This window comes from Petaurus breviceps, unplaced genomic scaffold (genome assembly GCF_028583685.1).
Source record: "Petaurus breviceps papuanus isolate PSGF00001 unplaced genomic scaffold, PetGlider_PUasm1.0 99, whole genome shotgun sequence".
Classification (NCBI taxonomy): Eukaryota; Metazoa; Chordata; class Mammalia; order Diprotodontia; family Petauridae; genus Petaurus; species Petaurus breviceps.
The window spans coordinates 11,383,113-11,410,150 of NW_027187465.1; the positions used below are offsets into that span (position 1 = coordinate 11,383,113).

The 27,038-nt window shown below is 47.5% G+C and overlaps 1 protein-coding gene across 2 annotated transcripts; it reads right to left on the reverse strand.

Moving 5' to 3' along the window:
- RNF10 (ring finger protein 10) lies at positions 1–25,569 on the reverse strand. 2 transcript variants are annotated; one of them, XM_069081618.1, is made up of 17 exons: positions 25,384–25,569; positions 14,088–14,284; positions 12,811–13,010; positions 12,093–12,183; positions 10,941–11,125; positions 10,721–10,857; positions 10,069–10,229; positions 7,191–7,325; positions 6,555–6,831; positions 6,298–6,431; positions 5,974–6,091; positions 5,636–5,737; positions 4,868–5,011; positions 3,607–3,707; positions 1,811–1,868; positions 1,544–1,702; positions 1–1,124 (listed from the first exon to the last, which is right to left on the reverse strand). In XM_069081618.1, exons 1-17 carry the CDS (start codon positions 25,544–25,546, stop codon positions 1,048–1,050), a joined length of 2,439 nt encoding a protein of 812 aa, XP_068937719.1. In that variant the 5' UTR covers positions 25,547–25,569; the 3' UTR covers positions 1–1,047. The 2 variants fall into 2 exon arrangements, with proteins under 2 accessions (XP_068937719.1, XP_068937718.1); XM_069081617.1 differs by having other exon boundaries at positions 1–1,127.
- Between the last annotated feature and the right edge of the window lie 1,469 nt (positions 25,570–27,038).

A 27,038-nucleotide genomic window follows, 5' to 3' on the forward strand; every position in this document is an offset into this window, starting at 1 on the left:
TCTTGTGCATATGATTTATTGCAACTGTTTGCCTTCGCCATTACGTTACACCTAGAGGTTATTCAACAACAACAAAAATCCACGTCACTGAAACTCGGCTTCAAACCAAACCCTGAGCAGCAAATAACGAGACTGCTCCAGAAAATGAGGGAGGCAAGTGTAGGGGGCCTTACTGCTTTTAGCCCAGCTCAGTATCAAGCCCCTGTGCCTCCTGCATCCCAACCAGAGGTCCTAGCTCAACAGCACTGGTTTTCTCTGCCAAATACTCCTGTCTCTGCTTGTGTCCCTCAGACCTGTCCCATTGTAGACCTCCTACCCCAACCTGAGGTAAGCATGTGGTCACTGCAGCTTTCTAACCAGTTAATAACTTGCTGAGCCATTAGATAGAGAGGAATTAGGTTAAGAGGTTGAAGGAAAAGCCTCCTCTCTCCCAGGCAAGTCCATAATCCAACTACTATGTACTCTGCTGGTCAGAAGAAAAGCAATTGCAATTTGAGCAGGATGTCCTAAATCCAATCTACTCCCATACCCTTCTGTTCTTTAAAAAAGAAAAAGAAAATCTGGAACAGGTAGAAGAGACTAACTTGTAAAAAAAAAAAAAAAAGGAAAAAGATGTGAACTGTGATTAGTGTGTCCTCTAGAATCCTGTGAAATAGGCAGCAGGAAAGGGGGTGTCACCTGAGTACAGCTGTACCTTAGAGCCCTCTCGAGCTGCCCAGGGAGAGCTTGGCCTCCCAGGGGCCAGAAGCTGGGCTAGAATGCTAAGACTGCCTGCACACAGGCCAAGAGATGGAACTGGCGTGAACTAGAAACCTTGACTAAAGGTTCGTTTATGTGAGTGTCAATACTTTATTCTGGTGTAGATATCAGAAGCTGGAAAATACACTGTATTTAAATTAGTTCCTTTGGTTCCCCCCTTGATCTGTGGAAACCCCCCTCCCCCCAACAGAGCTAATCTGTGCAAACTCAAGTCCTTAAAAACTATAGCAGCAAAACAAAGCAAAGGAAAAAGAAAACGGCAGATGGAGAGGACTTGGGGGCGGAGCATCACTTGGTGTGGACCACCGAGGTGCTGAACAGGAGCTTCTTCTTCTGTTTCTTCCTTTTCTTTCCTCCTTTCTCTTCTGCTAAAGGAAGTACAGAGACAGGGCTTAGCCAAACAACAGAGCCAGCCAAGGCTGAAGCCACTGAGTGTGCATTAAGCACCTGCCCTGAGAAAGGCACAGTGAAATAGGGATCTAGAGACTAAAAGTGGGTGCGAAGACCCAAAGCGCTCATCACCTTCGAGGAAAATGTCAGCTGTGAATGACCAAGGTCCTTCCTCTAATGGTGGTGACTCACAAAGGGGAGAGATTAAGGGAGGGGTCTTCAAAGTGGCAGAAATGTAAGCTAATAACACTAAAGCCGGAGATGAATTCCTTTTAGTCTGGTCGTTTCTCACAATTAACCCCATGTAAAAATGGGGCCACAATCTGTTTTAACAAACAATACCCCCAGTGTTGAAAGAGAACTTCATGTCCAGCACAGAGTTCTCTGCCCTTACCAGAAAGGAGGTCTGAGGAGGCTGGGGTGTCCAGTTTCAGGAATGCTGCTTCAATCGCTTGGCTGAAGGAATTCTGGAAGCTGGGCACAGGTACACGGTCTGAGTTATCACTTTCCCCATCACTGTCCACAGGAGCAGGAGGAGCTAGGGTGTTCTCATCTAGAAAATGCCAGAACACTCTCAGGGCAAGGATCCTGAGCCACCTAGAACCATGAGACACGCCCCTTACAGCCAGGGGTCCACCCATCAAATAGCCCTTCCTCTCACCTTTTTTGGAGGCAGTTTTGGGCCACATATCTGCCTTTGCTTTTCCAACCCTCAGCATCTGCCAAAGAAAAGCTGTTGTTAGCCAGGACAACAAAACCTGTTTTGCCTAACATGTTCTGGTTTCTAATCCAACCCCACACTCTTACCTTGACCCTGGGCTAATAAAGGGAAATATTTCCTACTAAGCCTAGACCAGATCAGTACTCAACAGGATAGTCCGGGCTAAAGCCAGCCTAGAGACCTAGATGAATTTCTTCACAGGTGATTAAAAAGAATGGAAGGCATTTGCAAAGGGCCTAAGAGGTCCACAATGAATGTAGATAAGTAGTTCTTGCTAGGTCTCTAAAGTCGGTCCCTGACACATCTTCTACCAAACAAAGGCTCTCCATTCAACACCTTCCTACCTGCCATAAAATCCCTGCTAGTCAGAGGATTCAGATTCGAGTGAGGCAGTGAAAGACCAGAGCTCAACTCGACCTGAGACCAATGCTGGTTGTGGGACCTTAGGCAAGGCACACCTAACCTGCCAGCCTCAGTTTCCTCAAATGTAAAATGGGGATACTAACACCTGTCCCTCCAGGTTGTTCTGAGGATCAACTGAGATGGATCACTTTTGCACAGCAGCTGGCACACAGCGGGTACTCAATAAGGGCCTCTTCCATTCCAACTGCCTTATGGCAGCGTCTTCTCTTAAGCTGCCAATTCTCCTCAAACACATGTAACCTCACCACCCTCACACTGTTCACTCCCCTTTATTCCAATTTGTAGCTTACCCCCTTTTTGGGTCCACTGGCTTTCCTAAGACCTAAGGCCTTTACATCTTTGCCAGGAGCACCTGAAATCAGAGCTCTCAGCCTCCGGCTGGACCAGGCCTGAGCCATGCCAAGCCGTCTGCCATCCGCCAAGAGCGCCACAAGCATCACACACCAGGGAAGCAGGCTGGAAGGCTTAGTGACGGGAATGAAGGGTCACGCTCAGGTTGAACTGCCTGTGTCTGACAGGTGCTCCGGACCTGCCAGTAACATGTGGCTTTGCTTTCTGATGCAGGCAGATGTTCTTCCCCAGTTAGGGGGCATTTTGTCCAAGTACACATGCCACCTGCTGTCTTTAAAAGCCCTGAGGCTGATCTGATTTCAGCAAAGCTAAGACAATTGGCAGATGCAGTTCCACCATCCAGGAGTCAAACCTCACAATCCCCTTCCAACTCTCACCAACCCGATCTCATCACATTCCAGTACTCAGCCATGCCAGCTTAAACCTTCTTCTGTGAAGGCCAACACCAGCTGCTCCAAGGAACCATCCTGAGCAAGACTCCAAACCGGCTGACCCATGAAACTAGCGGCAAGGGAGAAATAAATTCTCACACTCAAAACACCTGAGCCACAAAACACTTCACTAGCTACTTGAACATTAAGATTATTAAAATTATCCTGTAAAACTGACTTCGATAGAGTCACACATTCTGCCAGGTAAAAGAGGAGGGCTTGGCTGCCAAGGGTTTTACCTAAAGTGACCTCATTTTTCTCCCCCTCCTGGCCAAAGTGAAGAGTGTATAAAACCAATCTCCCCATGAACTGAACGTCCTAAAATTAAGTGGAGAAAAGGGAGCCCAGATGTACATTTTACACCCACAATTCAATAGCCTTCAAAGCTCACCCATACCCTCCTCTTCCAAAAGGCCCTGCTGGCTCTCCCCCACACAAATTAGAACCAACTCACACTTATCCAATAGACAGCATGGATCATAGAAAGGTCAAGGAAAGAATGAACAGCTCCTCCAACAGCAAAAGGTTTACCTGGGCAAAGGAAGGAAAGGGAGACTCTTCTTCCAGGCTCCCAACGCAGAATGAAGGGTTGCCCTGACCATCAGTGGGTGACAAAGAAGTCAACATAGAGTCTGCAAAGGAAGAACCAACAGAACTGATCATAACAGTAACTTAGTGAAAGCTGTTGTTTTCCTCAGAAAATGGAAGAAAATAAGAACATGAGCTAAATAATCCAAATAGAAGACATTAACCAAACTAAAGTTATTATCAAACATTAACCCACTTGGCCTTTCCATCTTCGTAAAGCTAAAAAGCTTGGTCTATCACACATATAAGGAGTTTGAGATGTTCCCAGAGGAAGTGAAATCAGTTTTTGTATGTGTGTTTTTGGAGGGGTAAGGCAGGGCAACTGGGGTTAAGTGACTTGCCCAAGGTCACACAGCTAGTAGGTGTCAAGTGTCTGAGGCCAAACTTGAACTCAGGTCCTCCTCACTCCAAGGCCAGTCCTCTATATTCACTGTGCCTCCTAGCTGCCCCAGGAATTGAATTCTGAAACAGATTTCTTCATGTGCATAAACTTCCCTCCTTCCCACCTGAAATGCTGCCTGGCTCCCAACCTCCAGAAAGGTCTGTCCAGTCAACGCTCTAGAGCATAGTTTGATGCAAAAATCCTCACTTAGCAGATGTGAAATGGGCAACTCGGTTATGTATGCCCAGAGTAAAAACTAAGTGTGGCTGGAAGCTGAGCGGGGCACACCAAGCCTCCCCATGGCTCCTCAAGGTGGTGCACTATACCTACCAGGTCTAGCACAACCCACACCTGAACAAGAAATCCACTGTACAATATGAGAGGTCGTTAGTCAACAGGACTCCATTTGAAGGAGAACCATGGTCTCCCAATGCAGCTCCTTCATTTCGTAATCACTTTAATGGTAAAGAAGCTTTTTTTTATGTCAACCTGAAATGCCTCCCTGTGGTGTCATGGGGAGAACCAGCTGGGAAAATGAACTGCTCCTCTCCCTTGACTGCCCTGTGTTCACTCCCAGCTAGGACTGTTCAGGGCTGACACTCTGGGAACCAATGCCTGAGCCTGTCACCTTGGCCTGCTTTCAAGGTGCTCTTCCTGACCTTCAGAAAATCTGTCACAAAAACAACAAACTATGGCCTGAATCGGTGTGATGTGGTGGGCCAGAGAGGCTGATGATCTCAGCCGTGGTGTTTAGTGCTGGGCCCCAAGTCGGGTAACTTCTAACTTGTGACCAGCTGGGGGACCATGACTTGACATACTCACCTGCCTGGGACCCTGGGCTCCTGCTAAGAGGAGACTGTGAGAAGGAGCCATGGTCCTCAGTGAGAACCAAAGCAGGATCAGGGGAGCAGGCATTGAAGGCGGGAAACTGCTGGAGATTCTCTAGAGCAATGTGAACTTCAGGATCTACCGAAGAAGGTAGGACACCTCAGTCTCAGCCAGGATCTCAAACTCTCCCCCAGAACCCAAGGCGGAACAAGATGGCAGCATCAAAGCCCCCAAAGCCACAAGTGTGCAGGTACACCAGACATGAATTCCCCAGCCCGCATGCCACGGCAGTGTTTCTGACTATGGTCCCTCTGGCATCCAAAGCCTTTCTGCCGATCGTTCTGTCACCTAGAACCCGGGACCTACGATGCCACCCTCCCCTCCCCTACCAGCATCAGGGGTGACAGAAAGAACACCAGGACTGTGTCAAAGAACCTGCGTTTAGCTCCCAGGCAAATAATTTCCCCTTCTTTCAAGTTTCTCACTCACAAAATGAAAGTCAGATCTGCTCTTCTCTAAGACCCCTCCTCACTCATCTGGTCTCTAGGCCTGTGGAGCTAGTCAGAAGAGCCAGGGTGGGGGGGGACCAACGCTGACTCCTAAGTGCATGGTGACCCCAGGGAGGCCACAGCCCTTCTCTAAGGTGAGTCTCTTCTCTTGTAAAGTGAAGACGCACTGGGGGCCTTGGGAGCCAACTCAGTGATGCATGTAAAGTGGGCCCAGGGAAGACGGGCCACTGCCACTCCAGGGGCCTGGACTTACACTTGCCCTGCTTCCTGTTCTCTTCTATCTCGATGCGACGCTCTCTCCGCCTCTCCTCCCGGGCCTTTTTCTGCCGCAGCCGCCGCCTCTTCTCAATATCATCTAAGGGGCAGAGTCAAGAAATGAGGTGAGTCAAGTGCTCAGCACTGCCACAGAGCCAGAGTCTGGTCCCATCCTGATCCCCAATCCCCAATCCCTGATCCCCAGCAGCATGTCCACAGATGGGCCACACCCAGGTAACTGACCCCAGCACCACGCACTCAGGCTGAAGCAGCTGTCAGTCACTGGTGTTCTGGTTGTAGAAGTAAGAAAGCAGAGCCCCAGGGAGAGATGCTCACCTGAAAACATTTCCAGGGTTTCCTTGGAAACAACAGGCGGCTGCAGAGCCAGTTCACAGATGCTGAATTCACAGGTGAGAGGCAGATGGCAGAGGTACCGATGCCGCTGTCGAACATCCTGCAGCGCAAAGGGAGCCAAAGCTGAATAGAGACCCAAGCAGCCCACGACAATGTCTGAGAGGGAGAGAACCTGCCATCCAGCAGGTCCCGGGCCTGAGCGCTGAGAAGCAGCAGCCCTGCTGCCCTGTGCCCAGAACACTGCCGGGCTGGCTCTATCTCCACTGAAGCGTGAGCAGTGCCTGCACACCCAACAGCCGCCCTCACCTCCGACATTGAGTAGCCAGCGATCTCCACCACTGTGGCCGTGATCTTCTCAGGGCTCTGCTCCAGGCTCCCATACTCCCGCACAAGGCAGCGCACATTCACAGGATGCAGAAACATGTACTGTCCATCCTCCGCTGTGGGCAAGATTCACCATCACCCTTCAGCAGCCTTCCTCCCTCCCACAGGCTCAGAATAGAAATGGTAATCTGACCAAAGCATGCTCAGGAATGCCCAGCCCTCCTTAGAGCGCCACTAACCTTGATAGAAGTAGTAACAAGGAGAGGTGCCCAAGGATCTGGTACCAAGTGTGATCTTGGGCTCCTGTGGGCTGATTTTGCTGCAAGTGGTCCCTTCTATAGCATCTCCATCCAGTATCTCTGAGGCGTGCACCTCTGCTACCACCCCAGGCTCCAGCGCAGCCACTGCCTCCTCCTCTTCCACCAGATGGGGAGAGGGAAGAGGAGGAGGAGGAGATCGTCTAGGGCAAGGATCCACAATTTCCTCATCAAAAGCAGACAGATACTCCAGAAAACACTGTTGAAACAAAAGCTAATCAGCAGCAAATCCTTGTCCTGCTAAGAAAACCCATGAACACCATCCCGTGGAAAAGGCACATGGCCTGGGAGCCAGGCCACCTGGATTCTAGTGCTCACTCTGTCTTCTTTCTGGTGAATCACTCGGCTGGCCTCTAGAGGGTTCTGTTTCCCAAAGACTCAAAGTGGGAACCTGACCATCTACTCCTCTTGATGTCAGAGGTGTGAAAAATGAATGAGGACACGGTTAAGGGTTTAGGGGGCCCCAGTCACCAAGACAAGGGGTACGCCTACAAGCTCATTAAGTGCCAGGTAAGCAAAGATACTCATTAAATAATTAGCATCAAGGAACACACCCACCTGGGGGCTGGGCTGGAGCAGTGATTCTTTGTCCAGGGGGGCCGCTAACAGGACCAACTCTTCTACTGCTGTTATGACATCAGTGACCTGGCTGCTTCTGGCTTCGGCTGATCCTGATAAAGCTTCTTCTCGAGCCTAATGCCACAGAGAAACATGAGGTTCATCCCATCTTATTGAAAAAGAAAATCCTTTTTACAGGGAAAGGAAGCATAATAAGTCCCAGGAGGAACACAAGGGCAGCATATAGTCTAACCAAGCAGACTGCTCATGTTGTACAAACTCAAGAATTCTAGTTCAGGACCCCACGCCACAGGAAAAGGGAATGTAACCAGAAAGTTCTCTGGGAGCCAGAATGTCCCTTCCCTTGATGGGTGGGGCAGTCTGCTTCCCTGGCTTACCCCCTGCCTTTTTCTCTGACTAAACAGTCTTTGAAATCCTGCCAGCTCAGGCTTGTCAACATCACTGCCCAAAGCTGTTGCTCTCAGTGAATGAGGGTCATCAATGGAGAACGTGTTAGAACAAGGACCCCAAAAGGCCAAGGCAGGATGCTTCCCCTTCACACACAGTCCTCTGAACAGAGGTGATAAAGCAAGTTTTTGTGATGAAAATAAAAGATGTAAACTGGAGCAGAAATTAAAGGACACATATTAAGTATGCAACTTTAACTTGAGAACCAGACCCCTAGGAAACACCTGCGCAAAGTTCCCTCACTGCTCTCAGTGTCCAGCAGGGGTCGCCAGAGGGGAACCAAGCAGCCTAAAAAGATACTTGGAAAACCTTCAAGTGTAAAGTGCTCTACAGGAAAGATATCAGTTAACCCGAAGGCTCCAGGAATAAGGGTACTACGGCTTAATTAGGCATAAAGAGAATGAAGAGAACAGAGCCAAAAACCCAAACCACGTGTGAGGACTCCGCCAACACGAAGAAAGCCAAACCACAGAGACAACTACATGGAGGCAAAGGACACAGCCTTCCCTTCTACTCACCAACAAACTGAATGTTTTGTGGGGACAGATTTGTTAGACAGGCTGCAGGGATGTATCATTTTGTCTGATACAAATGAAAATGTTTAAAATTGCTTTTCAGCGTGTGTAAAACAGGAAGGGCCCTTAGGAAGCATCCTGCCCATGCTACCCTCTTCCTATCACAGAAGTGTAAGTTAATTATGAGCCTAAGTGCCATACGGGCATCCCAATGAGTCCCTCAAACTGGCTTCTCACTCCTGACTGCCCTGTTTTTGTCCATGGTCCCCTCCTCTTCCCAGGCCCCTTGAGGCAGCTCTGAAGTGCCTCCCTGTCACAGCTGTCCTACTTGGGTAATCCTCCTGCTACCGTGTTTCCCCGATAATAAGACCTATCCCGAAAATAAGCCCTCCCCTTACTGTGTAAGATTCCTCTAAAATAAGCCCTCCCCCGAAAATAAGCCCTATTGAGATTGCTCCTGTAGTGAAGGTGATCGATCCCCTGCGCTACACGCTACATTACGGTACCCTCTGTATGCACCGTCCCCCTCCCCGGCCCCCCCCCCCGTGAAACGCACACCGCACTCCGAGCTGCATCCAATCAGAGCTGCAGCAGTGAGCGTGTCATCCTGTTCTTCCCCAGTGATTTGCTTATTGAATAAAGGTACATTTTTTTGTTCACATTTACCTGTTTATTAAAATTGCTGTCAATGTTCACTAAAATAAGCCCTCCCCTGAAAATAAGCCCTCTGGGGTTTTTCTGTCCAAAAAAGTTAATAAGACAGTGTCTTATTATCGGGGAAACACGGTACCAAGGCAGGATTTCACACCCTTCTCTCTCACCAGAACTATTACTAGAAGCAAGGAGACCAATGAGCACAGGGGCTCTTTCCTCCAACCTATTCTAACTATTTATATGGATTTTGCTCAAAAGCCTTCAAGCACTTACATGTCCTTAATGCAGCATGAAAGATAGGAACGAGCATGCTAACTATCCTCCAACCTTATCTCCCACTATTCCTCCCTTATACCTTCATACTCCGGCCAGACCGGGGTTCCCTGGGGCCCAGTCTTTCCCATCTGTGCCTCTTCTGCTGTCCCTAACCTATGGGTAACATGTTGATTCCTGGTTGGTAATCCCACAAGATGCCCTTACCTCTACATCTCAGTCCACAAACAACACACCCAGCCCTCAAGGCTTGGCTCAGTCTTTAATAAAGAAGTAAAGGAATTAAAAACAAGATGCCTTTCTGTGAGTTACAAGTCTGTCTAGAAATCCTTTGGCCTTGTTTTTGTCTTCCTGAAAAAAGGACTGTAAATTCTATTACACACAAGATATGTCTGAAGTCTGTGGATACAATCCTGGCTTCACATGCACCTTTCTAAATTTCCTCATATGTTTCTTTTTAATGGCACTCTTCTCCAACTGTCAGACACATTTCCAATGTTTCATTTTTACGTTTAGAACAACTGTCTTTTAAATAGAGATCCACTCGTGATTTTATTATAAAGTCTCATGGATGACACTGAGTCAGGTCACATCAATTTGGCTTCTGATTGCACTATCATTCTATATGCACATTTTACTCATCTTTCCCCCTCTCTCATGAACCTGGCTGTGTTTCAAACAAAGCAGGCATCAGCAAACACATCAAGGAATAATCTTCTTAGGGGTTTAGTTACAATAAATCCACCCAACAACTGAACACTCCTTTAAGGATTCAGGATCATATTCTAATCAAGACACAGCACAAAACTAACTTACAGGAAATAGAAGGCGAGTGAAAATCCTAGTGGCCCCAAAAGACACACACAGAAAAGCCCCTCATCTACCGATATATGTGTGATTTTCAACACCAACTCCCTGTGTCCAGCTTGTCTCTCCAGTGCGGACTGTGCTCCTTTCCCCCACCTCACCTTGAGCTCCTGGAGGGCGGCCTCGACAAAGCATGCCTCAGGAGAGTGCATCTCCTCTACCAGCTGCTGCTCCAGGGCGGTCTTCTCTTCCAGAATCACTCTCTGTAGCACCTGCTCCTTGGAGGCTAGCAGGAGTTTAGAGTATTGGCTATGCTGGTCATCTGTCCAAGGAGAAAAAACCCAGAACCCCAATGTAGTGAAGCTACTAATGCTGAAAACCCATGATCCAAACAACAAGCTATCACTAGCAAGGTTGCAATCATTGTGAATAAAACTGAATCAGTCTTGAAAGCTGAGGGTTCACTTCATTTTGCTGGTCTTGTACCCACAACCAGCAGCACAATAGGGACAAGACCAGATTAGGGCTGCCTCCCACAGTAGGGTCACACTCAAACAGAGGATCCCTATGGCTACATATTGACTCAGAAAACTACAAATTAACATTATCTATACTGTTACTGTATTTTTACTTATTTTGTAAAACATTTCCCAATAACATTTCAATTTGGTTCTGGCTGCAGCAGGGAGTCTGGGGATAATTTGCGGGCCTCTGGGTTCACATCTTTGGTATGCCAACTCAAAAGCCAAACCCCTAAGCAGGAGGCTATGGAGAGGTTGTGCCAGGACGCTATTAATTAAGCAGGAAACTCACCTCCAAGGTGAATAGGCTGATCTACATTCACCCATTTGGATTTGGGTAAAGCCAGTAACACGCCCTTCTCCCTCCTCATGAGCTGCATTGTGATGGTATCACCAACAATGTAGTGGCGTGACTCTGTAGCAACAACACTGGAATTTGGGAAGAGAACCGTCAAGTGGAGATACCATGCACCTGAAGCGCTGTGGATTGGTCACCTGCCTCTGAGCCTCACCTCTTGAGATCCTTTTTGTGAACAGAGCTGTAGCAGATGGGACATTTACTCCAGGTCTTCTCACTCAATGACAGGTAGTGCAATATGCACGCCCAGCAGAAAATATGCCCACAGCGTGTGATCTTGGCTGCAGTGGGTGGGTAAAGGCATATTGGGCAGGACGGCACCTCATGACTACAGATGCGCTAGAGGCACAAGAACGAGAAGGGTCAGAGCACAATCCACCTGCCCTCCCTAGCCATCCCAGCCATCCTCAAAAAATCTCTGCGTGCTCATACTCATACCTTAGGCTATGCATGAGAGAATTTATAGGCAAATCCATTATACCTCAGGACAGCACTCTGTGAGCTCCTGGGATAAAGTGCCCCCAGCAGATGACATGAAGTTAAAATGTCTTCTATGCCCAGCACAATTCTAGTTCAAATCAGCTGAGAATGAACTTGAGTTTGCCTTTAAATACCCTGACTTTCATACCAACAAGCACCCACGCTCTTTCCAAGGTAGGGAGAGAAGGAAGGTGATTCCTTAGAGGGCTCCTTTCTCATTAGAGAAGATCTACAAGATAAATCAGGCCCACTGGTATGATTCAGCAACAGATCGTTTAAAGGCTTTCTTTCCATAACTTTTAGCGTTCACAATGAAACCAAAAACAGCCATGACTCTGACTTTATTTTTCTCTTCTCTTGATGAGGAAATACAGCTGTGTGGGTCATTCATCTGCTGGCTCTGTCCCTGGGGACTAAGTTTTGGGATATTTTTACTTTGATTGGGCCCAAATATCTGCACAAGCCTGGAGTCCAAAGAGGAATGAGAATGAAATCATGCTCCATGCAATGATCAAATGCTGGGTCTAAAAGTCAACTCATCCCCTCCCTCAAGTTCAACTGGCTGTTGCTTTCTGACGCTCAGACCTCTCCCTGGTGCTAGAGGTTACAATGTGAGGCTGCTCTAACCCAACTATCCCCAGAACCAGTGCTGATTCACCAGCATTTCCTTATCCATGGAAAATGGGGTTAAAACATCATAACTACAATTCTCCACTGGAGGAGACAGAAGTCTCAGCAGAAACTTGATCTGACAGAGGAAGGGAGGGAAGAATCCCTTGAATTTTTTCACCCACCCACTGTCAACAAGCTCAGCTGTGCTACTGACCACTTGTTCCACAAAGTCCCAGTTGACCAAGGTGTCAGGGTCAGCAAAGTGCACTGTATAGTCTTGGTCTTCTGATACGACAAATTGGCAGCTGGAAGAGGAATTGAGGGAGGAAAAGAGGAGCCCATCAGTAGATCTGGCAAACAACTGTCACGCTGTCCAATTTCAAGTCAACAGCAGCCCCATATACTATCCTGTACACAGAACTCAATACTCGGTACCAAAACGAATTCTCTACTTTGACAAGCTACAAAAGGTCCAATGGACTTATGTTTAATAAGAAACACTGAATTCAATTTCCACCATAGCAAACGCCAGTCCAGTCCCTCCCCCAAGCCTCCCTAGAACTAAAAATAGCCCAGAATGCTGCTTTGTCAAAGGCTAGGCAGCCAGTTTTGTCCCTGGAGGCTGGACTTGGGAAGCAGTGAAGTAAACCAAATGGCTACCTGACCTCAAATCAAACTCAAGCCTTGAATTATGGTAAGGTCCACACATCTTTAGAAGAATGTGCATCTTTTATCACAGTTCTAGGGAGGAAGATTTGAGTAAGAAGGCAGTACCACCCACCAGGCTGGTCCTTACATGCCCCAATGCCACACCACTCCTTCCATCCACCCAGAACACAAGCACAGATCACTCTCATAAACAGCTCAGAGAGAGCGACTGCACAATGTCCTCAGGGGAATTTACATTTCTGCCCCATTTCTCTGCTACTCACTTGGCCTGTAAGAAGAGCTCCTTGTTAAAAGGTTTTTGTCCCCATTTGTTCCTCTTCCCCCAGTTGCCATGTCCACTGCCTTCAAAGTGACCTGCCTGGCCACGGGGTTCAAAAGTGAAATTCAGTAAGTGGTTTAGATTTATCTTCTTAGGACCAGAGAATTGGGCAGGGCTGAACTCTGCCCGCTGAGCCTCTGCTACCTTGAGAAAAAATGGCAATATTTTAGATGAAAATGACCCAAGCACTGATTTCACTACAGATGTCAGTACAACATCCACTATTCATTAAATTCTACTTGGACCATATGAAAAAATAAGGCCACAGCTAACAGATTAAAACAGGCAAAAACAAAGCATTTGCCCACTTCAAAGAGAACAGTCTAAAATCAGGTCAAGTGGAAGAGCCCCCAAAAGCTGAAGAGGGAGATCTGCATCATGCTGACTGTTTTGACTAAGCCAGTCTGCCCTCCTGCAGGGCAATAAGTTATCTAAGAACAAAAAACAGCAGGAGCCTCTTGGCTGTGCAAATCTGGGGATACAAAGGGCTTCTGATCTTGTTCTCTCCTGTAAACAAAAGACTGCAGCACAATGCCCACCTCTTCACCCTTGCTACCTACTTGCTCCCAGGTCAGTCTCAGCTGACACTGCCCCTTGGAACTGAGCTCCCTAGGAGACCAACCTGCTGGGGCTCCCTCCCACAGGCTTAAGGATCCTGCCAGAAAAGACTCTCAGACACACTTCTACTCATTTTTAATTGAAACTGACAGAATTAGAACTTGTGGGTTGACTAGCTCCCAGGCTAGAAATAAATCTTATCAGCATCAAATTAAAAACCAATTTAACAGGTGGTACAAATACACAATCATCTGAAAGAAATCCTCTGTCTCACACACTGTAAAAGTCTGCTGCAGGTTTTTCATTCTCCCAGCATTCCCATCATGAAAGACACTGTCATGCCACCCAAGTGTGGCTTAAAGCCAGCCAGGATATAGCCTACATGCCATTCTACAACTAAGAAATTCCAAAGAGGACATTATCCTTCCTACTTCCAGAAGAGTATCCAAAACACCTCAAACCCCAGCGATTATGATGTTGTGATTTGCAGCCATGCTGAAAACATGTTCCTGCCTCCAAAGGCACATTCACCACCTTCTGAGGAAGAAGGGAAGGGCTTTCACACAAGCACTCAAGGTGACGCTCCAGATCTTCACAAAGTGCAGACACAAGCAGCGGCTGCCGCGCTTCTTGGAGTCCAGGAAACCTTCACAGAAGCCTTACCTCATCTCGTCTTCCACCATTAGAAGAAGAACTAAAGAGTCTGCTGCTGCCACCTCCCCGCGGAGGGGGCATCTTGTTAAAAGTTTTGCTTTTCTGTGAGTTGGAGCGACGGGACTGGTTGGTAAAGTTTTCATTTTTGGGATAGGAAGTTTCACGTTTACGGTTATAACGTTTGGATCCACTCGCATTCTTCCCATCTAAAAGGCAAAAAGACACAAGTTAAAGTTTCATGAAAAGTCTTGGTTTCTGAATCCCCAAAAGGCAACACAAAACCCTCCCCGAATCCCCATGGCTGGGCCTGGGTCAGGCCTTCATGAATAGATCACAAAAACCCAGATAAAACCAGCTGCATGAATTACAAACGGGTGCTGGTTCTTCTACTGGTTTCTTTGGAAATTATGATGACCACAACTATATGTAGCTATAACCTTCCCATGATCCTATTCCGATTTTGTCGTTCTGGTCTATGGGCCCTCAGTGTTTTTGATGATTGGGGCTCTTATGGAATGTTTCAAGGGCTGATGATTCTCAGGATTCTACTTCCTATACAAAAATTACAAGTCATTGCTCTCGGAAACACAAGTGCAGGACCCAGTGAAAGTAGACTATTACTGAGCTCTAAGACATGAGAAATTTTTTTTTTAAAAACCAGAAAGAATTACAGTAACGGGTACAAAATTAAGAGCGATATGCACAATGGCTACAAAAATGTAAAAGAAGAAATCAATCAAATACAATAAAATAATTAACAATGTTGTTTCCAAATTATTCAAGTTGAAGCATTCAACAACACACAACTAAGGGAAGATGAAAGCTAAATTCAGTCAAGGGAGTAGGAGAATACATGTTTTACCTAAAAAATTTCAATGTTGAGCTAACACACTTTCTTTAAACCATTAAGGATAAATCCAGCCGAGGCCTCTCCCAAACATCTATAAAATAGGCAGAAAGACAAGGCAACCTAATAAAGTTTCCTAATTTAGACCCTAGAAATCCATATTACCAGAATATTATTCCTGGATTAAGTATAAAAGTCAGGATGAATAAAACTTAATGGGACCTTCCAACCACCTGCCCCAAGCCTGACACATGAGATATTACCAAGTTCAAAATTAGCCAAGAAGTGCCCTCAGCAACAAAAAGGAAGAAGGAACTACTCTGATACCTCAGTTATATCAATGATGATTGGAACAAAGGCCAGAATCTAACAGGAAGAGGTCTGGATTCGGAGGACTTTGGTTTAATTGGCTCTGCTATTCACTACCTGGGGGACTTGGGCAAGTCACAACCTTGGTTTCCTCTTCTGTAGAATAAAAGGATCTCCAAGGACCTTCTCCAGTTCTGAATCCTAGAAGCCTTCTAGAACCATTCTATTCCTAATTTATCAGTTCATTCCACCTGTGCCTACCTTAATTCAAGAAGGGACATGGCTAAGTGAAGTGAAATTATGGATATTTTTAAAATATCTTAAGAAAAGTGAGAACAGTCTGGCCTAGAAGCTAAGGGGCTGGCTTCCAAACCAAAAAGACTTAGTTTCAACCCCCACCTCTGACATATCCTAGACAAAGAAGACCTTTAACTTTTCAGGGCTCTAGACATCTCTCTAAGACCATTAAGTTGCAGAGAAGGTGCCAAGCTTCATTGGTAGAGGGAATTTCCTTACCTGGAGGCTCCCTACAGAAATGAAATCACAGGTCCACTTTGTAACCCGTAAATGTAAACAGAAATTTTGGCAATTCCACCATGCAGTAGCTGAATAAGTCATAATAATGAGACTGTATATAGTAATGCACAAGTTTCAAGAAAAATGAAAATTTCCCTTTAGTACAAATTTTACTAACCCAAGTCACCAGTTAGTTAATAATTCATGAAAACAGAAATCTGTTATCCACAGCAATTGGGGTGGGTGGGAGTGGGGGGAAGAAGCCCTTAACTGCCAGATTAACTGCAGAATCAAAGTTCTGCAGGGCTTTCTTCCCAAACTGTATAGATCAAACCAACATTAGCCTTATAAACTAGAAAAAGGCAATTTTCAGAAGCCAAGGTGGCTTAGCTGACTCTTAAACCTGCATGTCAAATGGAAGGCAGATTAAGGCTTCCCCAAAAAAGGACACCTGAGGATAAGCAAAGGTCCTTCATATTTCAGCTGCAGTGGTGGTCACCAGCCCCCAGGCTTGGTCAGCTACTTCAGGTGGGCTCCCTCATCCACAAACCTGCTCTCCACCTCATCTCCTCGCAGCATTGAAGAGGCATTTAACCCTAACCCTAATTATTGTTACCATTTGGGCAAAATGACGGTAGTCAGCAGTTTTGACTAAATGGTCACAAAAAAGGGGATTTAGACTGGGTTCCCTCACATTCACATATCAATAATTCTGGTCAAAAGCAATGTCTATAGTTTTCAAATTCTTGATGTAAGTTTAAAATTGAGTCTTGCTACTCAATTAAATATCTGCTACCATAAATGTCCTACATGCTGGAAAGGATCCAATTTTCAAGGGTGAGTTTGTTGTTAATCCCTCAAAAAGCTGAAAATTCAGAAGTAGATACTTCTAATTTTCATGTCCCAGGGAATTAACCTTTAGAAAAGGGGAAAAAATTGGGGGGGGGGAGGGCATGGGGACAACAAAAAGAGCAGATGGCCAAATAATTACTTCTAGAAATGAGCACAGACATTTCAACATTTCTTAGGGCACTGGCAAGCTCTGTGTATGTCAGAGTTACTATGAAGTAAGAGGACTGGCGAGGGTGGCCAACTCCTAATGATCGAAGTAGCTAGTTAGCCTCTGATTTCCCCACCTATTACAACAGCCACAAGGAACAATGTCATAATGCTCACACAATCACTGATAGAAAGCAAGTCCGGGAAGTGCTTGGTTCTGAAACACTAGAAACGACTGCAACTGACCACATTTACAAATACATGATTTTCTAGCAGCTACATCCTCCACCCCAAGCTCTCTGCTTTCCTTATACTACAGCAAGCAAACCAAGAGAGCAGAGCTGAGGGTCTGCGGACGCTATCTCTAACTGCACACCCAGCAGCAGAAAGACTGCCTGTGCGGCCAGGCCTGGGGCCCGGAGATAAAAACTCCAAGCACTATTTTTACAAGGAGGATAACGTGGGGGCAAATTGTCCTCAGACAGCAGCTCAGCCAATAGGGATTCATTTTCAGACTGTTTACATGAAGAGTTAAGCAAGAAGGAAGCACTCAGTCCTAGCCAATGCTCCCAAACACACCAAAGTTAGATGGCCCAGATTCAGAGCCCAAGGTCTGTGGGGGTCAACAGAGCTGGGCCCCCCAAGCGGACTAGGGAGCCCCCACCCATTCAGCAATGATAAGGCTCTGTCCGGCAGATTCTCTCATTCCACACCTCCAAATTAAGGCCCCATATAATTTTCAACAAGAGTCCCAACAAATTATTTGGCAACATGTTCATATATAACTCTAATTGTGAAAGCACGGACAGGTGGCACCACTTGGGTCAGAGCAACAGCTAGGAAGTTACTGCTGATTCACAGGAGGATCATGGTCAAGTTCCCTACCCACAACACCCAGCAGAGTAGCTGACAAACACTTCCATCACACTGGGTAGCACAGGGGCGCGCTCCAAGGCAAGCTAACAGTTTATTCAGGACTTTGATGGAAGGACCATAAATACTAAATGGAATACATGTGGCAAAGCCTGGGGATCAGAGGCCATGTGGTCAGCTGATACACCCTGAAGAGCTCCCTAGTTTGTGGAGAGGGCAGAAAGAGGCCATGGAAGTCCTCTGACCTCAGTAAAAAATCCAGGTTTGTTCCTCAAGTAGCACCTGTTGAGTTCCCACCCAGTAAGACTCCAGGCTAGCAGACACAAATTTTTTTTTTTTGCTTTTTGGAGGGCAATTGGGGTTAAGTGACTTGCCCAAGGTCACATGGCTAGTTTTTTTGTGTTAAGTGTCTGAGGCCAGATCCGAACTCAGGTCCTCCAGACTCCAGGGCTGGTGCTCTATTCACTGCACCACCTAGCAGCCAGAAACAAATATTTTCAAAGAAATTTGGCTTCAAGCCATTCCATCATCCTCTCTCAAACTTCCTGGATGATTCTGAGGGTTCTTAAAGGCAAATAAGTTTGCACTAGCAACCTGCCTTCCGGTGAACATGAACAGTAAGCCAACAGGAAGATCAGGGATCCGCCTCATTAACCTGAAAGCCTTGCCTCAATCACTGAACTTCTGCTAACCTCGACAGTAACTGGGCCCAGCCTCTGGCAGGATGGGGTAAGAGTCTGATTTCTGGGGCGACAACCAGGCTTCATGCTCACTAAAGCTAAGCTTCCTTCTTTACATCCATTTACCTTCACTTTTTCCCTTTTTCTCTCCCCTCCTTTTTTTCTGGGCAATGCTCATGGAATTTGTTCACTGTTAAAAGTTCTTATAAAGATGTCATTTAATTCTTTACCAGAAGAATTACAACATCTATTATCATTATAGGAAAGAAGTTATAATCTCTAGAATACAAAGTGCTACATAAATGTCAGCTACACAAACAGAACAAAGGTAAGGGAACTTATCTGGAAAAAAAACACTGTGCTCTAACTGGAGAAAAGAATGGGCTGTTCCAATTTGAAAGGCCAAGGAAATGTGGGGTTTACCTAATTCTAGTATTCCCAGGAAGAGTGAAGACAGGCAGACTAATAACGGCAGACATTTACAAAGCTCTTTTCTGAAGGTCCACAAAGCGCTTCCCATTTATTACCCTCATGTGAGTCTTAACATCTCTGTTGATGAATGTGCAGCTCAAAGAGGACAAGTGACCTGGCCAGGATCACACGGTTCATCCGGAACCTCGGAGGTTCCTGAAGCCAAGGCCAATACTATCTGCTAGGCCATACTGCTTCACTCCCAAAGGGGAGCAGGAATTAAGGCCATCAAGCTTGTGGGTTAGAACATAGACAGTCTACCCAAGTTAGACATTCTAAACTGGAGGCAGTTTTGGTAGGATTTTTGGTAAGACACAGGGAAAGGACAGGATGGAAAGCTATTGAAGCCTCCAGCCTCTCTCCTTCTTAAAAGAAATCACAAGTGTGCTCCCCCTCACAGTCCCACTCCCCTCCCCAGCTCTTGATTTTTGATTCCCCTGAGTAAACAAAGACTATTTGGAAGCTTGGGGTGGAGGGGAGCTTCCAAAGCGCTCAAGACCTGTTTATGGACTCACTCTGAACTATATGCCCACTCTTTCATTTGGGGAAAGGCTATCAACATGACATGCTGTCAATACTATTCTTAGGTTTTATGTTAACAGACATACAGGCTACCTTCAACCAACAGGTGAATCATATAACTCAATACAACCCTGAACATCTGCCAATACTTAAAACACACACAGTGAACTTTAAGCTTTAACCTTTATGTTAGGTTTACAGGAATCATGTTTGGTAAGGAACTATCTCTCTGCAAGCACACACCAGGGGGTCTCTTTTTTTTCCTGAACACCTAAGTAGTAGCAGATAGAAGGCACTGGTAAACACAGGAAGATCTGTGTGAGGTTTCTTTGTTTTTAAACAAGTTATTTTAATAAAAACTTCTAAGAGACTGTCATCTGTGTGTTTACACAGGACTGAGGAAAATCAATGCCTCTGGTTATAAAATGCTTGGGACATTCCATAAACTTTTCATTTCCATACCAAAAAAAACAAAAAGATCTATTTTGGAAAAAGATATGTATTGAATTTTAAGGACCAGGGAGAATCCACATCAGGTCATCAGGATGCATCCACAATATTTATTTAGCACATAACCTGCCAACAAATTAATACAAATATTTGATTGCATGAGGAGACTATAATCCAGCTTCTACCATCTTAGAGACAAAAGGAAAACTCAGCTCATTTACCCAACAAGTTCCAGGGTGTCAGAGCACAGGTGACATACCCTCAATAAAACAGTGTTTTTAATGGTGTTGCTAACTTTCATATACTTTCTCCCTAGGGGACACACTTAAGGACTTTAACAACTGGATCAGAAATACAGAAGTTTCATAAATGGAGACTTAGAAAAAGTAAATTAAAATCTGGAGGCCTGAAATGGGAAAGCCACCAGGCAGAGACAGCTCTGACCTGAGGATAGAGTACAAAAGGAAAACATTCCCACCCCTCTCTTTCCATCAGGAAGGTGAGGGTCCTTATGGCACCGTTAGTGGTTTCCAATCATTTGCTGAGGCAAACCACTCCAGTGCTGGCTGAACAAATGACCCATTCTTGGCTTCAAAATGGATCTGTGATTAAATCCCAGACCCAGGCCCGCTGGTGGCTGCACTTAGCGGTCACAGCTCAGGAAAGGACACTGATGTGCCTGAGACGCTTCTGTCACTCTCTAAATTGGCTGAGTCTGTTCACATATGTTCTGAAATGGCACAAATGGATCTGCTGTCTTGTTACCCAGGTTTCATAAGCAAATGTCAAACAGAATAAACACTGAGCAGTTTACAAATGCATGTCATGTGCCTTGTGAACCTGACAGCACTTGATGAACGGTGGCTATAACACTATGACAAGGCACAAGGGAGGCTTCATCCACAGCCCCGTCAGGGCTTGTTCCTAAACCCAAACTAGGGGGCGCCTCATTTGGAGACCACAGCTCTGTGAAGGGGTGCTGCCTCACACCCCCTCGCCATTTGTGCTCTTTAAAGAGAGGATATGAAAACTTCCCAGAACCCAACTATCATGTCTTTATTCTAAGCTTCTGAAGTTCTAGGGCAATTCCCAACCTAAAATCAGTTCACGCCTCTCTATCCCGTCTCTCAGGCTCTGAAATAAATCTTACCTTTTGTAGACGTGCCTTTCTTCCAGTACCAGCCTCCCTTCTAATCCTGATTTGTTTGAATTTGGTTTAGGCTACAGCAAAGTCAATCAAAATGAAAGTGAATGGGGAGAGAGGAGGAAGAGGGGGAGGAGTAAGGATGGAGGAGGAAGATGAAGGAGGGGGAAGGGGAAGAGGAGGGGGGAGAGGGAGGCGGAGGGGGAGGAGGAGGAGGAGGTGGGAATTGGAGCCCAGACACAACAGGAAGGAGGATGGGATTTGGCAGCAGCCTGGGGCTTGGCATCAGACCCTGAAGCAAGTGACCCCCCATCTCTGGGTTTTAGTTTCCTACTGTGTAAAATCATGGAGTTCAACTAAATGATCTCCAACATTCCTTGAGGTTTAAAATTGTCTATGATAGGCAGGCATGAGGAGGACAGAGTTGTTTGAATCCCTCATTTTACAAATGCTGAAGCTGAGGCCCAATTCACAGTTGGTGGCAGAAACTAAAACAAGCACAGGAGAGGCAGCAACATCTTGCACAAAGGCTCTGGAGTCTAGAAAGCCTGGTTCTAACCTGAGGCCACCTACTTCCTTCTGTGGCCCTCAACTCCCCATTTGCACAATGAAGGTGTCTGACCAGACAACCTCCAAGGTGTACTTCTAAGTCCTTTTTTCCTGAGCTAAAATCAGAGGCTTCATCAGGCACCCTGAAACATTGTGGCTGGGACAGGCACGTTATAGAAAAGGCATCCACTAGTAAACAAAGCTCTTCTCTGAAACTCTAGGCTGAGGCCCCCTGTGCCCAGTCTAAGGGAAATCCTGGTGACCAGAAGCTCTGGCAAGTTACCTCTTTGCAGCTGAAATGGCAAGGTCACTGAACGAAATGGAAGGGTCAGTAAAGGCCACAGAGTGAGGCATTCTCAGGCTCCAGAGGGAACAGGACCAAGGAAGAGGAAAGGAACCGGCCTAATACAGGAGTAGAGACTAGAACCCAGGTACTGGGTGAGGCAGCAAGTACTGGGTTGTGGAAAGAATACAGGTTCTCTCATAAATGTGGGCACCGAGGGGAACACGTGCTTCTTCCAGACCTAGTAAAGTGGAGGGGAGGGCAAGGCCTCTGCCAGTTAGCCTCAGACTAAGGTTAAAGAAATGTGACTTCAATGGAGGCCAGGAGGAGACCCTGGTTCTAATCCTGGTTCTGCTACTTGTTCCCCATGTTGCTAATAAAGTTCTTTCTTCTGTTCAACTCTAAGTTCTCTCCCAGCTCCAAAGTTCCTTTGTCCTCAGTTTCACCATCTGAGAAATAAAGATAATGACCCTCTGACCACCTACCTCACTGGGTCATGGGAAGGAAATCACTTTCTTCAAGAGCAGACATATGGGCAGAAGCTATCACAATGACACTGACAAGTGTGATTCTGGAATTATAAAACACTGGAAAAGGGCCTGCCATGAAGAGGCTGGGAGGACACTGAACTGGAAGGAACAGGAGACTAGCTAGTCCCACACCCCTCGAAGGTGGGAACAGTGACCTGCCCAAAGGAACCCAGACCACAGATATAGTCAGAAGGGCAGCTGAATAAAACGAACCCTCAGGCACCATATCAATGCCAGCTTTTACTAAGCCAACACTCTCCAAGTCACATAGATGACAGGACCATAGATTTGGAGCTAGAACAGGCCTCTGTTGCTGTTCTTCAGTCATGTCTGACTCTCTGTGACCCCATTTTCTTGGCAGAGATACTGGAGGGGTTTGCCATTTCCTTCTCCAGCTCATTTGATAGATGAGGAAACTGAGGTAAACAGAGTCACACAGCTAGTAAATGTCTGAAGCCAGATTTGAACTCAGGTCTTCCTGACTCCAGATCTGGCGTTGTATGCACTGTGCTAGATGGGGAAGACCCTTCAGAGGCCATCTAATCCCTCCCTCTCCCCCATTTGAAACGGGAAACAGAAGCAGAGAGAAGTGACTTGTCCAAGGTCACACGCAGACAATGGTAAAGGGAAGATTGGAAGGTTGGGTGACACATGACCCTGGGGATTATCCTTTTATGGGGGAAAAGGGAGAGACTTGCCAAAGCTACACAGGCAGCAAATAGCAGAGTCCCTTTCAGACCTAGACACTCCAATAGTCAATAAAAAAAATAAATTAAGGGGGAAGCTAGATGGAGAAGTGAATAGAGCACTGGCCCTGGAGTCAGGAGAACCTGAGTTCAAATCCCACCTCAGACACTTAACACTTACTAGCCATGTAACCTTGGGCAAGTCACTTAACCCCAATTACGCTGCCTTCCCCCCTCCCAAAAGCAGCAAAAAAGAAACCAAAACAAAGCAAAGAAGTTAAGCATGTGAACAGAATTTTAGACAAATTAGCTATGACCAATCTCTGGCACCAAATGAATGGGAATCAGAAGGAGTAAACATTTCTCGGCTTTGCATGTTACCTTTCCGGAACTGACCAAGTGCTAGGGAAGAAAAAATGAAAAAAGTAAATTATAATCAATAATCAATTTAGGGGTGGCTAGGTGGCACAGTGAATAGAGCACCGGCCCTGGAGTCAGCAGGACCTGGATTCAGATCTGGCCTCAGACACTTAACACAAAAAATAGCTGTGTGACCTTGGGCAAGTCACTTAACTCCAAATGCCCTCCAAAAAGCAAAATAAATAAATAAATCATCAATTTAGAGAAAAACTCTCAAAACTTCAAAGGAAACTACACAATGTCATAAAGACAAAAATAAATTTCATTAAACAGCACAAGCAGGATTGCAAGCTGAGGCCTCCTCGGCCTCCCTACTTTAGAAGTGAATCACCAGGTCTGAAGGCAGCCCCACCCCACACACACTCACTCCCAGGTCACTGCTTTGAAAGGCAAAGGGCACTTAGGTCTATTTTAACCGAGGAAAAGGAGACCCAAAGAAGTTCCATGACCAGCCCCAGGTCACCCAGAGGCTGAAGGGCAAGGCCAGGATCAGAGCCCAGGATCTCCAACTGCCACTCCAGCTCTCCTGCACCATCTGGTCACCCCACCCCCACCATACACGATGCCCAGGCCTGCCCCGTCCCACCTGCATGGAGAATAAGACCTCAGAAGTCCTCTCGTCCAACTAGGGACTGACCATGTGCTAGAAAACCAACCCCAGGGGAGGAAAATGAGGCCACAAGTTCAAGGACTCGAGGTGAAGAGTGGGGTCCACATCCCCCCTCTCCAAATCCAGACCTCTCTCCTTAAAGAGGGGTCATCACTCCACCGAGGAGAGATCCCCACACCTTTATAAGTGGGAGTGATACTCAGCTTTCATCTAGTACAATCCCACCCACCCAGGACAGGCTTCCAGCTGGGCCCTCAGCCTGCAGACCCTGCCCAGACAGCTGAGAGGCACCTCCTAGATGACCCAGTCCAATCCATTCACTTCACAGAGAAGGAAACAGACCTGGGACAAGGAAGTGCATCTGGGCCAAGACCAAACAGCTGTGAGCCGTGTCTGGCAGAGACGTGGAGCTCTGGCCGTCCAGCCTTCTGTCTAGGATCACCCTGCCCTTTCACCTCAAGGGGAGCTGTCATCCCACCCCTGTGCCCCCAAGTCACCCGCTCTCAGGCTTTAAAGTCAGAAGGTGCCGACTCCCACCTTCTCGGTTTTATAAAAAGGGAAAGGAAACCCTGGCCTTGGGGAAGAGCTATTACCAACAGCTTAAAAAGCAGCAAGCCTGCTTCTGGGTCAGGAGGACTTAGGTTAAAGTCCAGGCTCAAACATAAAAGGATTGCTAAATCTGCTGGGCAAGTCTGAGTTAAGTCTCCAAACTTTCGAACTGCAGAAAAGTCAGATTTGCACAGACCAAAGCTCCCCAGAGGACTCTAAGCTGCTGGTCTCGGATGTAGACAGAAAATGTAACAGCTCACTTATAATGTTATCTCTTCTTCACAAAGACCCCAGAGACAGGTACTGTTGTTGTTGAGTTGTGTCTGACTCTCTGTGACCCTATTTGGGGTTTTCTTGGCAAAGATTCTGGAGTAGTTTGCCATTTCCTTTTCCAGTGGATTCAGACAAAAGGTTAAGTGACTTGCCCAGGGTCACACAGTTAATACATGTCTCAGGCCAGATTTGTACTCAAGTCTTCCTGCTCAAAGCTCTATCCACTTTGCCACCCGGCTAGCTAGGTACTATTATTACTCTCACTTTTCAGTCAGGGGTCATGCAGCTGTGAAATGTGGGAGGGATTTGAAGTCGAATTTTCTTGAAATTAGCATGGATTAAAACCCACATCTTCAGGCTTCAAATCAGATCTAGAACTCTCCGAGCCTGTCTCACAAGAGCAGGGGGAAGGAGAACCGCTGAGGCTAAAGTCACAGCTAGCGTCAGGGGGGCAGCCTCCTGAGTGGCTCCGAGCCCAAATGCTCCCTTGCGCTAGGGAGGCCCAAAAGGGGCTGAGGCCGGCCTCCCCTCCGGGGGAGAGAGACCCTTGCAGCTCGCCGCTCGCCCGCTCGCCCGCGCGCTCCCTGTCCTTACCGTTTTTGGGTTTAGACTCGCCGGCAGGCCCCGCCGAGGCTGCGCGGGGCGGCTGCTGTCCTTTGCTGCTGCAGCCCCCAGAGGCCGAAGAGGAGCTGGGGGGCCCGCTGTTCTTGTCCATGTCGGGGGCGGCGCTGCTGCTGCTGGGCGAGCTGTGCGGCATCAACGGGGGCCTCGAGGGCGGCGGCGGCGGGGGCAGCGGCGGCGAGGGCGGCGGGGGCGGCGGCGGCTTCGATCGGAGCGGAGCGGGCGCGGCGGGGAGCCAGGCTCATGGCGTTGGGGGCCGGCGGCGGACGGCGGGGGCGGCGGCAGCGGTTCTCGGCCTTCATGGCGACATTGTCCTTGTTTCCTTCCTCGGCTGCTCAATCGGGGCGGGCGCGGAGCACGGAGGGCTCCCGGGCGAGCGGCTCGGGCCTGGCGACGAAGGCCGGCGGCGGCGCTCGGACGTCCCGGCCGGGCCTGGCGGAGCGGGGCGGGGCGGAGCGGAGGGAGAGGGAGGACGGGGAGGAGGAAGGGGAAGGAGGACGGGGAGAGATGGAGGGACCGCGAGCCCCGCCCGCCGGCCGGCCGGACACACTCGCTCTCCCGCCGCGGAGCAGGGGAGAGGGCAGCGGGGCGGGGAGGGAGAGGGGGGGGGTAAGGGACTCGCCTCGCCTCAGGGCCGGGGCCGAGGCCGAGCTGCTCCGGGAATGGCGACGAGTCGCCAAACAGCGCCGCCGAGTACCCGGATGCACCATTTATATGGAGGACGCCGAGCCAGGAGCATCCCGGGAAATGTAGTTTGGGTCGACTTCCTCTCCCCGCCCCGCCACCTTCCTGCACAAACACACAGCCCAACCTCCCGGGCCTCTTGCGTCATCAGACGGCCCGAGCGCGCGGCCTTATGGGGGTTGTAGTTCACGGGGCACCGGACCAGACCAGCCAGGCATGCCAGGTGTTGTGGACTGCCTGGGAACTGCACCGGTGGAAAGAAGAGCCACGAGGACAAACAGCATATCTGAGCGGGGAGGGGTATATGGGATGAGGTGTGTGTGTGTGTGTGTGTGTGTGTGAGCTCTTCAATGAACATTTATTATTTATTAAATTAGTACTGTACACACACCTTTGTGTATGCACGTGTTTATTATGTATTTAAATACACCTAAGTCTGTCTCTACGCGTTTGTATGTGCTGACTTTAATTCAACAAGCAGGAAGCATCTAATGGGCCAGGCACTTACCTTTGGGTTGTATTCATATATGTGTGTGTACATGCACATCTGTATACTGTCAACCTGACAGTTTGGTTAAAGGAGACAAACAGGCTAGGTGATACACATTTATATCATTTCTTCCCTTAAAGCTGGCAGCTATGAGCTGCACGAAGCCAGAACCTAAGCTCTGGCTGCCTGATACAAAGCTGACAACGTGTTTTATATGTTTAAGGACAATCCTAGGATGTTTATATCCCTCAGACTTACGCTCTCCATATTTTTTTTTTTAATCCATACTATGAGAAATGAAGTTTCCTAATTGTAAATACAAGACAATTGACAAAGTAGTGTCAGTTGGAATTTACAATCTCGGGATGTCTCTGCCCTCCCTCCCCCCTCATATGCCCCCAAGATAAGAGAAATCCCACTACTCTGAATTTCCAGGCATCCTGTCACAAAGGGC

Bases quoted from the DNA above. Each gene is read 5' to 3' on its own strand.
- RNF10 (XM_069081617.1), bottom strand. From the start codon at position 25,546: ATGCCGCACAGCTCGCCCAGCAGCAGCAGCGCCGCCCCCGACATGGAC. The intron at 14,285-25,383 runs GTAAGGACAGGG...TTTGCCTTTTAG, and splicing joins CGAGTCTAAACCCAAAAACG to ATGGGAAGAATGCGAGTGGA. The intron at 1,703-1,810 runs GTGAGAGGAAGG...GGCATTTTCTAG, and splicing joins CAAAACTGCCTCCAAAAAAG to ATGAGAACACCCTAGCTCCT.